Source organism: Castanea sativa, chromosome 5, assembly GCF_040712315.1.
Source record: "Castanea sativa cultivar Marrone di Chiusa Pesio chromosome 5, ASM4071231v1".
NCBI classification, from domain to species: domain Eukaryota; kingdom Viridiplantae; phylum Streptophyta; class Magnoliopsida; order Fagales; family Fagaceae; genus Castanea; species Castanea sativa.
In genome coordinates, this window is record NC_134017.1 from 64,733,776 (window position 1) to 64,750,140 (window position 16,365).

Consider the following 16,365-nt stretch of genomic DNA (forward strand, 5'->3'; position numbering starts at 1 on the left):
GCATAAGAATGATCAGACCAATGGCCACCTAATAAACAAAAAAGGTCACATTTTTTAATATTTTTGAAATCAAAACGTAAACTTGGGTAGTCACCACCTTCTATCGTCTCCACCTTTGTAACTTTCTTGCACGAGAGAGGATAGATTGCCCATCTCTCTCTCTCTCTCTCTCTCTCCCTCTCATTGTGTGCGCTATATATAAATATAATATAATAAACCCATTTCAGATGCTATTTCTTTTTCTCACACATATCTTTTCTTCTGTTCTAAGCCATAGCTTTCATCTATATGACACCCACATATTACATATGTATAAACTAAGTTGAATCAACCATAATTGATAAAACAAGTAAAGAGAGAGAGAGAGAGAGAGAGAGAGAGGAAGGAAGAAAAGAGAGAAAAAGGAGGCCCCTTTTCTTCTTCTTATTGTTATGCCTCCTTTCAGATCTTAGTTTCTCTCAAATTTCCTATCTGGGTCTTCTTCATCTTGTGGTATATGTTTTTCTTTAGCTGCAAATGCTCTGCTTTTTCTGTTTCTTTCATCCAATATTAAAAAAGTTCTGAATTTTGGATCTTTCACTCATTCAATGTTAAATTTACACTCTTGTTTGCTTTGGTTTTTGGGAATCCTGGATTTCAGGCCGATCGGTGGATGCTAAAAAGTTACTGGATAGAATCCAAGAATACCCATTTTCTTATTCAACAATAAGAGAATCCGAGATTTCTGTGTAAAGGTACAGTTTTTCTTGTTTAATCCGCATTACAATGTTTGTTACATGATTTTTTTTTGGATGTTGTATTGGATTCCGACTGTGTTTTACTATGTTTTCAGTAATTTATGTATTGCTGATTAGATCCGCTGTGTGTTATTTTTTATCTTTTATTTATTTGTTGAAATTAGTTTGGTTGATGTGGAAGATAAAATTTTGTTGTTGTTGATTTTAAAAAAGGTGAATATCTTCGTACCAATTCGTTTTGTTTGAATGTTGGGAATTTAATTGATGGGTTTGTGGGAAAGGGATTTGCAGAATATGGAAATGGAGCCTGGCAAGCTTTTCATTGGTGGGATATCTTGGGACACAAATGAAGACCGTCTTAGAGAGTATTTCCAGTGTTTTGGAGAAGTAGTGGAAGCTGTGATAATGAAGGATCGGGCTACAGGTCGTGCTCGTGGTTTTGGTTTTGTTGTATTTGTAGACCCTACTGTTGCAGAAAGAGTTGTTATGGAAAAGCATGTGATCGATGGGAGAACTGTAAGTTTGCATGTTTGAATTCATATTTATATTTCTGCTCGCTTTGAGACTTTGTATTTAGAACTATCCTGTTATATTGGTTTCCTTCTAGCATCATGAATTGGAGTGTCCACTTCAGATTTATGTTTGTGAGTTTATCATTTAACAATTGTAGAATTGAAGTGTGTTTGAATATTCTTCTGTGCATTGTGATTCAAAAAATTTATTAAGTGGGAATTTGGAAACAACTTCTTGATGTTTCCAATGTCCTCTGTTGATTTTAAAAGCTTAAAGATGTAACCTTTCTGTTTTTTTTTCCCCTGCTTTTTAAGGTTCATTTGCTGTAGATAGGAATTCCTGAGAAGACAAGGGAATCAAAATGTTGTCACTATTAAGAGCCTTTTGGCCACTTTAGGAAATTCTGGGAAATTGTATAGTCAGCCGTAAAATGATCTCTAGAGAGATGATTATCAGAATAGCAGTGCTGAAAAAAACTTTTAGATGGAAATTTTTTTCCAAGAAATGCTAAGATTTTAAGAGAGATTCCTTGGGGTGTCAATTTGTTTGGAAGCACAGCTATAGGAACACTAATAGGATGGTGCCAATACTATGACATTTGCATGAAGATTGAATCTGTTGAAAATTGAAAAAGGACCTTGGAAGTCTTAAACAAAATTTGGACCAGGGAGAGTGTTCAGTATAAATAATTATTAATATAACTAAAAATCATTGTCTAATTATTGTGTTGATGATTTAATTAGGCCTACAACTGTTCAGTGTTGCTTGCATGTGTGTATGCTTCACTGTCACTTATTCATTCAAGGCTCAGTGGATAATTTGTTGAGTCGCTGAATCATTCTTTGGAACCCTTGGAAGGGTTAGCTTAAGTAATTTGAAATAAAATGATTTAGAAAGAAGACAAGATTGTTTGTCAATATGCTTTCCATGTTACTCCCACGGGCCTAAGCCTAATCTTCATCCTGTTAAAGCATCCTAAGTAATGCTAAATCACAATAATTAACACAAGAAAAAAGTAATGAAGATCAAGATTTTGATTCGGGCTTTATATTCCCTGATATACCATTGTTGGCATTTGCAGACACCAAATTTATATTCTATTTATACTCTGAATGATCCCGTTTGAATTGGAATTCAGTTTTTCTCTACATTTCAGGCACTCTTGTTTGCATTGTAAAAGTAAGATTTTATTGGTTCAGTTTTCATTCTTTAGCTTTCTATTCTCAGGTTGAAGCAAAAAAAGCTGTCCCTAGAGATGATCAGAACATTCTGAACAGAAACAATAGCAGCATTCAAGGGTCTCCTGGTCCTGCTCGCACAAAGAAGATTTTTGTGGGAGGCTTAGCATCCACTGTCACTGAGAGTGATTTTAAGAAGTACTTTGATCAATTTGGGACAATTACAGATGTGGTGGTGATGTATGACCAAAATACACAAAGGCCTAGAGGATTTGGGTTCATTACATTCGACTCTGAGGAAGCAGTGGAAAATGTGTTGTACAAAACTTTTCATGAACTCAATGGTAAACTGGTTGAAGTTAAACGAGCTGTCCCAAAAGAATTATCTCCAGGGCCAAGTCGGGGCCAATTGGGTGGACATAACTATGGTCTGAGTAGAGTTAGCCTCCTTAATGGTTACAATCAGGGATACAATCCAAGTTCAGTTGGGGGGTATGGACTTAGATTGGATGGTAGATTTAGTCCAGTTACAATTGGTCGTAGTGGACTTCCTCCATTCAGTCCTGGATATGGAACAGGCCCAAATATTGAGCCTGGGTTGAGTCCAAACTACGGGGGAAATGCAAACCTCAGTTCTAATCTTGGCTTTGGACAGGGATCAAACCCTTTATATAGTGGAAATTCAAATAGGAATCTTAACCCCATTGGGTATGGTGGGGGCAATGGAGGAAATAGTTCAATGTTAAGTTCATCAAGCCGTACACTGTGGGGGAATGGGAGTCTTAATTATGCTACTAATGCCACAAATCCTAGTGCTTTACTAGGCTCTGGAAGTGGAAATTCTAGAATAGGTTCTTTTGACAATATTGGAGCGCTTTGGAGTTCCTCTCTTAACTCAGGTATAGGTGGAGGTGCTGGTTCAACCTATGGTAGTGGCGATCTTAGTTATGGCAGTGGAGAAATCAATTTTGGTTCAGGAGGGGTGGGATATGGAAGAAACAGTGGAACCAGTGTTGCACCAGCATCATCTGCATTGAAGGGTAGCTACAATGGGGCTTCTGAAGAAATCTATGAAGGTCTGTTTTATGGGGAACCTACTTGGCGATCATCATTTTCAGATGTAGAGGGTTCTGGCTCATTTGGTTATGGGTTTGGAAATGCAGCTTCAGATGTTTTAAGTAAAAACTCTGGTGGTTATGTTGGTGGTTATAGTGTTAATAATAGACAATCAAATAGAGGTGAGATCCTTTTTCCTTTGAATATAATCCTTATTCCATCCCCCCCTCAATGTTAAATCTTCTGCTTTTTATTATTGGTTTTTAAGGCTTCTTAACAAAGTTAATTGATGGTGTCAAACCTAGACTTATTACATTCACAATATAAATGATACTTGTTTTCTCTGAGCATATGCATCAGTCATGGCTTCTGGCTCTATCATGCTGAAGAGTCCCATCAATTGTATAATTTTGTTAATTTTAGGGGCAATTACACTTTACCACCCCCACTATGCCCCCACTTACATTTACAATCATGATCTTTTAGAATGCACAATTACCACCCTAAACTATAACATGTGTTTCACTTTGCACCCTACCGTTGGGTTGTTAACTTTTATGGAAAAGTCTTTCACGGGCGACTCACGTGACCTTTGCATACGTGGCACCACATGAAAAGATGAATTGCCTCAATCCCTTAAAACAATGGTTGTGGCATTATAATGGTTAGATTTGTTTAACAATTTTGTTTTAAGGGATTGAAGAGAAGCAATTCAATCTTTTCATGTGTTGTCATATATGCAGAAGGTTAAATGAATCACATGTGACATGCTTTTCCATCCAAGTTAACAACCCAATTGACTGTAGGGTGTAAAGTGAAACACAAGTTATAGTTTAGGTGGTAATCATTCATTCTAAAAGTTCAAGGTGGTAACTGCAAATGGGGTATACTCTAGGGTAGTTAAGTGTAATTTTCCCTTAATTTAACTGCCATATATGGTGCCATACTTTATCCGATACTGGAAAAATTAAAAGTAGGCCCTTTCAGTTGAGCATTAGTTCTGTTAGCTGATGATCTGCTAGCAGAACATATGGGTTGGCCAACTGGATTTTAAATTTAGCTCAATTATTTGTGTGCTGGTCCATAATAGTTAGTGTATGACATGCACTTCACATCAAATTTGGTCTACTGATGGAAAGTATATGTTTTACACCCTCTCAGCCAACCATCTATCTATTCACTGAATGTCAATCACAAGTTACCTATATATTCCATCAATTATTAATCTGATTTGAGACAGATTATTTGCGATTTTCATTGCTTATCAGTGGTATTTACATGCTTTTGATCAATATTGCTTCAGGAATTGCTACCTAGGAAGATCATGATATGGAGATGTCCAAAATTATTGTAGGTGAAGTATAACTGGTGAAGGTAATGTACTGTGAACCTTCGAACATTTTCCTTGTTGAGATACAGTATACAAAAAATTGTGATTAGTGCTAATTGGTTCACCTGTATTGAAGAACTCTTCATATAGAGCAGATACAAGGGATTTCTTTTTCAGTTTGAGGTTGGGTTTATATAGGTTTCTTCCTCGGAATTTGGTTGAAATGTATAATCAGATTTTTGAGTTTATACAGATTTATTGTATCATGCTTCTATGTTGACACAGCCATACAGAAACAAGCAAGAATTTTTTTTTTTCCCACTTTTCTTTTTTTGCTGTAATATCCAGCAAAATTGCTGTTTCTTGTCTTTTGGCATGTTGTTTCCATGCAAGTTTTCCTTAACAGCTTTAAGCTCCATTAATGGAGAATGCAGCTACTCTTGCTTTATTCACAGTATCATTTTAACAGTGTATTATTCTCTATAAGGATGTGGATGCTTTTATGAAAACCATGGAGGTCATATTTTTGAGATTTGGTAGGTTGCAAAAGTTAGAAAATCACTAGTTGTTGAGGGAGGTTTTGATTAGTTATCCCTGAAAGCATGTCAGGATCACCCATATTGTTGACTTGGTTTGTAGTGATTGTGGTTAGTATATCTGAAATGAGTGATGCTTGGATATTTTACAAAATTTACTACATATAGCTGGCAAAATAATGCAACACCAATCACCAAATTAAAAAAATGTAACACTCATTTATTAGGTAATTGCAGCTCATTGCATACATTGTCACATCAGGTTATTATTATTTATTTTTTTTAAGAAATTTAGTTGGTATAGTAAGATTGGTAATTCATTTACATTTTTCTTGTGGAAGTGTCCCCACCATTTTTCTTTAAATCTTAGGCCATAGTGTTAAGGCACAGACATGTGCCACGTTGGCAATTATGGAAATTGATGCATCTCTAGCTTCCATGGTTATGGGAATTGTAGGATATTATCTTCAAAAGTTTTTAGGGTAGGGTAATTTTACTAGAGTAATTGTACGGATATAACAAATTTTATAACAAAAGTTTGACAAAGTGGCATTCATCACAAAATTATTTTCTTGGCTTATCAAGTTTAGTAAAAAAATTCTATACGGAAAAGGAAAAAAAAAATTGAAACTACTTTTTCTTAAACATAAAAAAGTGATGTAAAGGATATTACAAATCCAACAATATTATAGATATAATGAATTTCACAACTTGTTAAGGTTGGCAAATTGTGATTAGTGTAATATCATGTTTCACATGGATCATTCTTAACACCACTTTCATTGTATTTCATTCACAATGAAAGTTTACTATATATATATATATACACACATAATCAAAGTTTACATTAGTTTGTAAAAACTAAATGATTTCTTTATATTTATTATAATATTGATATATCATTAATTATATTCACTGCTGCATCAATTTGTAAACTTTTTAGAGTAAATTAGTAATAATTATTACATTTTTTTAGGTGCAATACAGTCAAACCCAACTTATTTTTATGATTTTATATGATCAAAATAAACTAGAACACAAATTCGCTTCAAATCCATTTATTAACTTAAACTAAAATAGGTTAAGTTGTGCTCTTTATTCACACAGAATAGATCATACAAGATGACATATGCACGAATGTGGCCAACCCACTTGATTTGGCAAGATCTATGAGTCCTCAGGTTTTGCAAGTCGCCCGCCCCCTTGATTTGGCAAGATCTATGCTTTGGGGTCATGCAAAAAAACCCAAATGGTCTTTAAACTTACCTTCCAAACCATACTCCCATTAATCTCCATTTAAATTGCATGAGCTTGGGGTATGCATAAAAGAATAGAGAACGTTAGAAAATGTGAGTAATGGGCCCAAAAAGGGTTGAGCTTTGCATTGCATTAAGCTTGTACGATATTCACAAAAATAGCCATCAACGCCTGGTTAATGATTAAGTAACTTATTCAAATGATTTAATAAGCCATGATATTTAATATCTGTGAGTAATATTACGAACCATCATATAATTGATTGGAAGAGATTTTTCTAAAATAATTCGAAGAGAAATTTAAAAGCTTAATTAAAAAAAAAATAGAAAATAAACTTTTAAGTTTTTACCAACATTGGTATCATTAGGAGATTTTAAGGGCAGCCAACCACATTCCGTGTAGACCACTGTTTACTCTGTAATCCTATTTTCTGTATTAGAAAATGAATCAATTTTCATTTCATGGTTTGTGAGTTATATTGCTGGTACTCTCTACCCTTAGAGGCTCCTCTTCTGAGAGCACATAAATTGAGAATGCCAATTCATCTTCAAAACCCGTATCTCAAGTTTGTGTGGCTGTCAAGGATTCTTCATGGTGATTTATTATGTGCTAATCTCTCGTTACTTCTTAGGGGAAAATGAGTACTTGTACTTAATTTACAAACTATACTGCAAAATGTCCCTATTTTGAAGTCATTTAGCAAAACATCCCTGTTTTGAAACTCGATATCCTTAAAATTGAGTTATATGTATATTTTTAAATGGAACTCGACATTAACAATGTCGAGTTTCACTTAAGTGGCAAAATATGCATAGAATTCAACATTGCTAGTATCGAGTTCCACTTGTAATTTGATTTTGTTAAAACCAGTTTCAAAAATAGAGGTATTTTGCTAAATAATTTCAAAACAGAAGTATTTTGCTGCATAGTTCATAAATTAAGAGCAAATGTCCATTTTTCCCTTGCTTCGTTTGGTTAGAGAGTGTGGGAAAGAGGTAGGGATGGAGAATTTAATTAATTATAGTAAAGCCCTGAGGATACATGGACCAAAACTATACCACCTTTAGTGTGTGTTTATATATATATATAGAGGGTTGTGTTAACGGGCACCGTGTGGTGCCCGTTAACCGCAAAAATTTTTACTTTTTCCTAACAAAATTTGTCTTTTTTTAATTTATGTTATTTTTTCAATTTTGTAGGTACTATTTGAGTTTTTTTTTTTTTTTTTTGGGACTTTTTCTGACAATTTTTTTGTCTTTCTTTGCACTCAACAAGCACCAAGCGGTGCTTGTTAACATTCGCCACACACACACACACACACACACATATATATATATATATATATATAGAGAGAGAGAGAGAGAGAGAGTATTTACTATTTAGCATACTTGAAATTTGCTATTAAAAAAACAAGTTCCTTTGTATAATTATTCCCAATTTTTATGTTTGGAACTTTATTTTTACATTGAATATCTCTAAACCAAAATCTTGAATCATATTAATTTCTTGGAAGGGTAAAAAATATACACTTAAAGGACAAGAAACTACGTCTTAATTGGTTTTTTGAATTAGTGAGCCTCGTATCACTGTTTTCAGACTCGGACTGAATCGGGAAGTCGGACCGTGAAAATCGAGAACTGGAATGAAAACTGGTTTTTTAAGCATAAAGAACAAGATTGTTAATTTCGTGAACTCCTAAAACCGGGGTTGGACCGCACAAACTGGTGGTAAGAATTGTGCAGTCCAACCCCTTAGCAATTTTTTTTTTTAATAAAAACAACTTAACACAATTTTATTCTACTTAATTAAATTATCCATCTCTTACAAGAAATTTTAAAAAAAAATTATAATTAAAATCATTCAAAGATATTCAACTTTACTTCAAAAATTAATCATAAATTTTAATGTTTTCATGGCTATTTTTTATTTTATTTTATTAACTTTCTTATTTTATTATTAAATATATGCTTGAAAATCATTAAATTTTCCTCACATATATAGATATATTAGTCAATTTTTCTACTTTTATAAATTTAATATCTATATTTAGGCTTTAATTAATTATTAAATTAATTATGACATTATCACAGTTCGACTCTAATTCAACCTTAGTTTGACCTCAAAAATCTTGAACCTCTCCCTTTTACGATTCAATGAACCGTCCGGATTTCAAAACTATGCCTCGTATGTCTTGCATTATGGGAAAATAATAATTAACTTTTTAATCAGCAATGAAAAAGAAGGGGCCGGGGCAATGGAGTCTGCATTTGAAGAAAGTGCAGGGATAAAAAGTGCACCCACTTGATGGTGCAAAGAATATCAGAATTGTATAGAAAATATATAAGGCTAAGAATTAGGAATTGAATTGTATTACTGAAGATTAAAATGATTACAAGAACGAGTCTCTGTTTATATACTCATTAAGCTCAATGGAATAGATAAGTGGCTGCAACATCGTTTCATATTTTTTCTGAAATCTTGTTACCAAGGCGACGCCACTTCTTACTTTGTCTTGCTTATGACAGTTAGAACTAATATCTGGTTTTACAGATGGGTCTCATGTCTAGTAAAATATGTCTTCGAAGGGATATATTATGGTTTTATGTCATATCATCTTGGGTAGAACGCAAGTCCAATATATCAAAATTTTCATTTAAATTCAAACACATGATTACATTGACTTTTATTTTCATTGAGTGCTCAAATTGTCCATGTGTTACTAATGATTATAAGTGAGTTTGGAGAAAGTATAAGTGTGAGCTTGAAAAGTGCGTTTTGTGTTTCCCAACTCATACTTTTTGTGTGAGTTCAGTACACTATTCACGGGACCCACATACATTTTTCAGCAATTTTTTCTTTAAAACTGAGTCACACGGCACTATATATACATTTAAAAATTATTTTGCTATAGTGTTTTTAGATTTAAGTTTTTAGCAATAAGCAGTATCCAAACAGATATGTGAATGAAATGATGTGATTCATACGTTCTCTTACAAAAAACAAGTGATGTAATTCATTTGAATCAGGGTCACACTGGTTAAGATATAATGGTATGGAGATTTTGGCACGTTGAAAAATTGTTACCATGCCAATCTCCAAGAGTTTTAGTTATATTGAGTGATTTTTACTACGTAAATTTCTAATTATCCTAAACAATTTTTTTGGGCTGAATACGTGCATATTCATAAAAGTTCATTCTATTTTTATTACGAGCATACAGGAAATTACACTAGTGTTGTACAAGGGAAAAGGGTCCATACTCCATACTGTCTACATTATTTCTGTGTCACGATTCAACAATGATTACCAACATGGCTACGTACAAAATAGGATTCTCACTATCTCATTCACCTTAATCTTAACAGGGGATGAAACACCATTTGTGTTTATTGGCAATAAGAAAGACAAAATTATAACGTGATAGAGGGTAAAAACAAAAAAAGGAAAAAACAGAACCAAACTCAGTTTTAGGACCAGCTAATGCGAAATAAAGCACGACACAGTAGTAGAATTTGAACATTGTATAATATGACTTTCTTAATCCCCCTTCAGTTCATTTACATGTCTACTCTAATTTCACTTCAACCATTCTCAATCAAGAACAAGTGAGATGAATTTCACTCATTTAACATCTCAAGAAATTTGGTCACATGGAGAATTAGAAATGTGGGAAACTTGACTGGAATGGAAAATCAATAAAAGAGCAAATCTAACTAGTGTAGGTCTAAAATGAGCAACACCAACCTTTTTTAGGCTCTACGGATGCTTCACCCTGTAAAACCACAGTTTTTCCATTTCCCATCCAGGTAGGATCCTGTTTTTTGAGCTCTTGAGATATCATAACTTTCCGGCTTAATATGTTATAGATCTCTTTCACAATTGTCTGAAAAGCAGCAGCTACATTGGAGGAATCAAGAGCAGATGTTTCCATGAAAAACAAGCCCTGTGCTTCTGCCAAGGCCTTTCCTTCAGAAGTGGAAACCTCCCTGGCATCCTTAAGATCAGACTTGTTGCCAACAAGTATAGTAACTACGTTCATATCAGAGTGAGCTGTTCAGCAGCAGAACCACCCAATCAATCCTCAGTTAATCAGATTTAAAGAAAATATGCAAGATAATATTCTCTTTCTTTCTTTCTTTCTTTTCTTTTTTCTTTTTCCTCTCTCCCTCAATGCAAGATGATCTATTGTAGCCACCAGAGTACAAACAACAATCACCAATCAAAAAAAGAGTACAAACAACAATCGTGACAGAAGCATTGCAAAGGAATGGAACCCATCATTATACTCCCATTTCCTAAATCTATCTAGAATCTGACAAGTTGTATGGTGCAAATAGGGATCTCAGGAAAAGAGAAAAGTGAAATAATACAATTCATAATTAAGAATCATAGCCTTTGAATGCACATGTAAAATGGGATCATTAGTAGGGATGGCATGGCAATGGGGTAGGTTAAAAAGGCCACCACCCAAACCCACCGCTCCTTGAATATATTTAGAATCTTACCTCTAAATTGTCATATGACTAAATATATTCCCAATCATACAAGAGTTTAAACTTTAAACCCTAAAAAATTTCTGATGCACATTACCGACAATACCTCTCACATATTCATATCCTATTCATTTATCTCTTTTTTTAATCTTCTTTTGTTCTTGAATTCTACACATTGATACTTTAAGCTTATTTTCTGCTTGAAATAAGATCAATTTGTTGGATTAGCAGCATGAGGGCCAAGGCTACTCGAAGAGGGGTATTGAGATGGGGATAAATATGTTCCCACACTTCATGTATGGAACAGGTTTGGAGGGCAACTTTTGCTGGCAGGGGATGAGGGGGGGATTAAGCAATACACCCCCACACTGCCCATTTCTAAATGGAATTTACTTAAATGCAAGTGATGTCATTTCATTACAACAATAAAGTTCCCTAATTGAACAAACAGGCTTCCTCAAAATAAAAGAAACCAGAGAGAGAGGAACCAAACATCAAAACAAAGTAATGATTCTTACTTTGAAGTTCATTTAGCCATCTGCCAATGCTATCAAATGTCTGGCGTCTACTGATGTCATACACCACAAGAGCTCCAACTGCACCTCTATAATATGCAGATGTAACAGCCCTGAACCGCTCTTGACCTGCCGTGTCCCAAATCTGAGCCTTGATTTCCTTTCCATTGATATCCATCTTTTGGGTTTGGAACTCTACTCCTATAGTAGACTTTGAATTAGGGTAGAACTCATCTCTAGCAAACCTTGCAAGCAAATTTGACTTCCCAACAGCTGAATCACCAATTAAAACAATCTTGAAAAGGTAATCCTCTGTTTTTTCTTCCTCTGAATAAAAAGCCATTTTCCAACCTTCAAACAATTGCTACTCTATAAAGCCATATTACATGAGCATCCCTCTAGATATTGGGTCACAACAATACCTAAGAAATAAAAAAATTCCATATTTAAGCAAGGAAAAGGAATTAGAGATAAAAAGAGAACAGGAGCTGAAAAGGAAACCTGGAAGGTAGTAAAGGAATATAAAGCACCAAATTGCAATTCTGTAATTACTCAGATGCAGCATAAATTAGAATCTAAACAAATACCTATCATCTGGAGCTAACATTTTTGGTGGGTAATGGGTATGGTAAATTTTGTAACTTCCACTCCACCCTCAGCTTCTTGCCACTGATGTAAATCTATCCGGAGCTTTCTTATGTCAGATTCCAACCTGCCCTTCAAGCAAAATGACACAGTTTCAAAGTCCCTGCATTGTCAAGAAAGCATAAGAATCTACAAAACCTCCTCTGGAGGTAATCTGTAATGTTGTTGCCTACTTTATGGGTGTAGAAAAATTAAGGCTGTGTGTTTCTTTTTGGCATTGGCATTTTCTTTTCAGCTTTTTAGGTTATTTGGTTATGCACAAATTTTTAAAGACTCACTTTTTCTAAGTACAACCATATTTTAACCAACTTTCAGGAAAAAAAAATCAGCAAAAAAGCAAAGCCATATAAATTTGTGCCAAACAGATAGTTCTAACATTAATTGATGGTATGTAGTGATCATGTGGACTGACAGCCAGAAGCTGAAAATGTATAAGCAAAGTAACAAAACTATCTTTTAAAAAAGAAAAAGCAGAAGAAGAACAGAGATTATGTATGTGACAGTATCTTTTATGCCTGCATGATGTATCTTCATATTTTCTGGCAGTCATAGCAAGAGTTGGGAAAACAGGAAGCATTTTCCATAGCATTTTGGCCCTTTAAGAGAAAAAAGTGATATAATCACTGCTCTAAACTTGATTTAGGCTTCACCTTCAACTGACCCTATCACTTAGTGCTTTAAAGCTCAGCTATGTTTATGAATAACAGTGAGACTATTACTGCAAAAACGTTGTTTTATTTTTATTTTTAGGTTATATAAAAGCCCAATGAGTTTTGAACCAATGACCAATGAGTCTTGAACCAATGACCTCACCGTCTACCCTTTCTTATGGAAGTAGGAAGAGCTTATAGGCTATTGCAAAGACATTGTATCACAAGAAGAATTTGAAAGACAGACATGAGGCACATTACCACTGGGCTATAAGGCTGTTGCTTGAACCCAAAACAATAACAAGTTGTTAACAATTAATTTCATCACATTCCTCCATTCAAAAATTAATGGAATGAGCAGTCAGAGATCTGGCTGTCATGATTAACCCGTAGTCATAGAACAGGCATACGACTGGAGATAGATATTTGATAAAACAAATATTAAGGATAAAATCTCAATAGGCAAACAACTTGTGTGCTCTTACAATCTGGCACAGAAGTACTCAACCAAATCATGCCCCACTAAGCCTTTTTTAATAAGTCACAATCACAGCCCACTAAACATAAAATTGGAGGAGAAAGAGACAGCCAGACTCACACAAAGAGAGATTAAAAGCATCTCCCACCTACATGCTTATTCTAAGACGGCAGGCAGGCAAGATTATTAGCATCACACTCCCATCCCCCCCCCCCCCCCCCTCTTTTAAAACTGTCTTTTTAACCTTTCAAGCAAGCATGAGAAATGGGCCAACCCAAATAATAATGGAGAAAACAGAATTAGTTACTGTTTGTAAATGTGACTCAATTAGGGTAACATATAATATATTTTTTTTTTTTGGGTGTGCATGAGGCCCTTAAGCCATGTCTGATGGATGTGAAGCATGCATGGTTTAATGGATCAAGTTGAAAGTAGTATAGGATTAAATCAGTTTTGAATTTAGGTTTTTATTTATTTTATAAAGGTAACATGTGGCTCATGCTGACTGATCTGTTGAGGATTCGTAGCTGACCCAAAAAAACATCAAGGACTAAGGCCTTACTATCGTTGTGTACAGATTACAACATTTAAATCTTATCAGTCTTCAACTCTTGAACCAAGTGAAGGAGTATGATCCACAAGTTACAGTTACTTTTGTAGGGAGAAATAAATCTGTTTATGCAATCTTGTGAATCAGTCCAATCAAGTTTTATGAGTTTATAAGTTCTCAAGTGTCTTGGGTTTGTTTCTCTGAGCCAAGTCAGTATTTCATTAATTTTAAATAAGAATTTCGCTTATTAGTCAAAAAGGAAGTTGACATCTAAGAATCTAAATTAATATGCTTAAGATTTCAAAGAAACAGATCATGTTTATTTCTCTCTCCCTTCCATGGTTTAGAGTAAACAGCCCCAAAATTCTTTCTTTTCCTTCCCTTTCTCAAGCCCTAAGCATACACTTTCCCTTATACACAAAATAGCACATAGATTGGAATAGCTATTCAAGTGGACTAGTTACTTAGTCATTTGGACCATTTGGTTATCCTTATTCCGACAAAGTAGATATTCCATAGGGCTTAACTATTCTTTTGAATTGGTGAATGGTCAATCTTTATCTTTGGTAAAATAGAAATATTCATTTAAAATTTTTATAAAATTATGATTAAAAAAAGAAATAGAAATAAAACTAAAATATGAATATGGTCATAAATATAAATATATTGAATTTAGGTATTATTCCATAGTATTATTCAGTAATTATACACATATTTGTGAAGTTATTTATTAAATTAAATAAATCATAAGATACTATATAATAAATTTATACAAGGTTTTAAATTATTTATAAAGATCAAGTGTAAATACTATAATAAAGCCTATTAAAACACCTTAAAATCCCAAACACAATCACTATACAAAATTCCTGCAACCCTATCATTCTTTGTTTTCAACCCCCTTTTTGCCCTTGAGATCCTATATTTTACAAACCATGATCCTTATGCAATCCCTGTAGCCTCTCTCTTTGTCATAAAAAACCCCAAAACCATAAATTTTCCTACTAAGCCCACACAAGCTCACATGCCTAATCCCCTAAAATTGTCCTCCAACAATACAATACATTGATAAATATTCACCAGAACACTCAGCCGTCACAATGAGTTAAATGGAAAATCGACAAATTCATGCCAAAACTTCAATAAAAGAAAATTAAACCAAGTTCGTATTTTTTTTTTTTCTCCACATGGTTTCTCTTTATGTTTTAAATGTAAAACATTCTAGTGAATTAGTAGTTGGAAGGCTACAAAAGACAATGCAGGTTGTTATTCTGGTTTATTTTGAAGCAATTGGTCTCTATCTATATAACCTATCACCTTGATAAGTTCTTCCCTCCATATTCTTATCAAACACAAAAAAAAAAAAAAAAAAAAGTTCTTCACTCCATATTGCATCAACTCCCACTTATCAATTTTTCACAAGAGCAATCTATAAATGTCAAATTCATTGGAGCCTTGGCAGAACATAAATCACCACCAAAAACAAAAACTAAAAAATAAAAAACCTTAAGGACCATGATTAATGATTTGATCTCAAATAGCAAAACAATAAATAAAAATAAATAAAAAATCCTAAAACTATTTTCTAGAGATCTGATTGCAGAGTTCTCGACACAAACACAATTCAGAGGGCATAAATCCTACATTAATATCTCCGAACCAACCAAAAAAAAAGAAAGAAGGCTTTTGTATTGGAGAGTTGGAATCTACAGCGACAACAAAGAAAGAATCAAATTCGATGAATGAGAGAGAGAGAGAGAGAGAGAGCATGACATACCTGATTAAGTGGGGGCCTCCTCCAAATGCCTGATTCTGTCTCTCAGATTTTTATGGGTACAAGACCCTCGAACTCTCTGGCGGTATACAGGATCTACTATTGGAATTGGAATTGGAATTTGGAATAATAATAATATTATGATTTATTATTATAAAAATTAATTGACTGGAAAATAAATATATTAATAAAATAATAATATATTTATTGCTATTGATGATAATAAATATTAGTAGGGGAATTAAATTGTTAGAAAAATGAGAGTCAGGCAAAACGGGGGAAGCAATTAGGCATTAGCCAGGCTGGGCCACATCGACCGACTATTCATGATTTTCCTCTCTCTCTCTCTCTCTCAAAAAAAAAAAAAAAGTCTGCGTTATTTAAAAATTTTAGAATTGTTTTTATTTAATTTTCGAGTTTCGAAAACCGACCCGTTCGCTCCGGCAACTATAACAAACCCAGTCCGGGGTCAATGCTGGTCGATTTGGATACAAAACGTTTTCACGGGTCGCTCCATGTTTTGTTTACTTTTGGTTTTTTTTTTTTTAATTAATTAAATGTCACAGGATTCACAAGCCACGACTACAAAACTCTTAGCCGTGTTTTAATTTCTTTTTGGGTATTTTGGTTTTACAAAGTTTTAGAATTTAGAT

The 16,365-nt window shown here is 34.0% G+C and overlaps 2 protein-coding genes across 4 annotated transcripts; one reads left to right on the forward strand and one right to left on the reverse strand.

Moving 5' to 3' along the window:
- Positions 1-229: 229 nt before the first annotated feature.
- Positions 230-5,274, forward strand: LOC142636570 (heterogeneous nuclear ribonucleoprotein 1-like). Of its 2 annotated transcripts, none has more exons than XM_075810831.1 (5): positions 230-492; positions 641-734; positions 1,029-1,253; positions 2,478-3,666; positions 4,788-5,274. In XM_075810831.1, the coding sequence occupies exons 3-5, from the start codon at positions 1,032-1,034 to the stop codon at positions 4,799-4,801; spliced, it is 1,425 nt and encodes a 474-aa protein (XP_075666946.1). In that variant the 5' UTR covers positions 230-492; positions 641-734; positions 1,029-1,031; the 3' UTR covers positions 4,802-5,274. The 2 variants fall into 2 exon arrangements, with proteins under 2 accessions (XP_075666946.1, XP_075666945.1); XM_075810830.1 differs by having other exon boundaries at positions 351-492; positions 1,019-1,253.
- Positions 5,275-10,072: 4,798 nt separating this feature from the next.
- LOC142633688 (ras-related protein RABA5a) lies at positions 10,073-16,031 on the reverse strand. Of its 2 annotated transcripts, none has more exons than XM_075807930.1 (4): positions 15,716-16,031; positions 12,203-12,327; positions 11,619-12,037; positions 10,073-10,657 (listed from the first exon to the last, which is right to left on the reverse strand). In XM_075807930.1, the coding sequence occupies exons 3-4, from the start codon at positions 11,956-11,958 to the stop codon at positions 10,332-10,334; spliced, it is 666 nt and encodes a 221-aa protein (XP_075664045.1). In that variant the 5' UTR covers positions 11,959-12,037; positions 12,203-12,327; positions 15,716-16,031; the 3' UTR covers positions 10,073-10,331. The 2 variants fall into 2 exon arrangements, with proteins under 2 accessions (XP_075664045.1, XP_075664044.1); XM_075807929.1 differs by having other exon boundaries at positions 12,203-12,363.
- Positions 16,032-16,365: the final 334 nt, after the last annotated feature.

Bases quoted from the DNA above. Each gene is read 5' to 3' on its own strand.
- LOC142636570 (XM_075810831.1), top strand. From the start codon at position 1,032: ATGGAAATGGAGCCTGGCAAGCTTTTCATTGGTGGGATATCTTGGGAC. The intron at 1,254-2,477 runs GTAAGTTTGCAT...TTCTATTCTCAG, and splicing joins ATGTGATCGATGGGAGAACT to GTTGAAGCAAAAAAAGCTGT.
- LOC142633688 (XM_075807930.1), bottom strand. From the start codon at position 11,958: ATGGCTTTTTATTCAGAGGAAGAAAAAACAGAGGATTACCTTTTCAAG. The intron at 10,658-11,618 runs GTAAGAATCATT...GCTGCTGAACAG, and splicing joins ATGGCTAAATGAACTTCAAA to CTCACTCTGATATGAACGTA.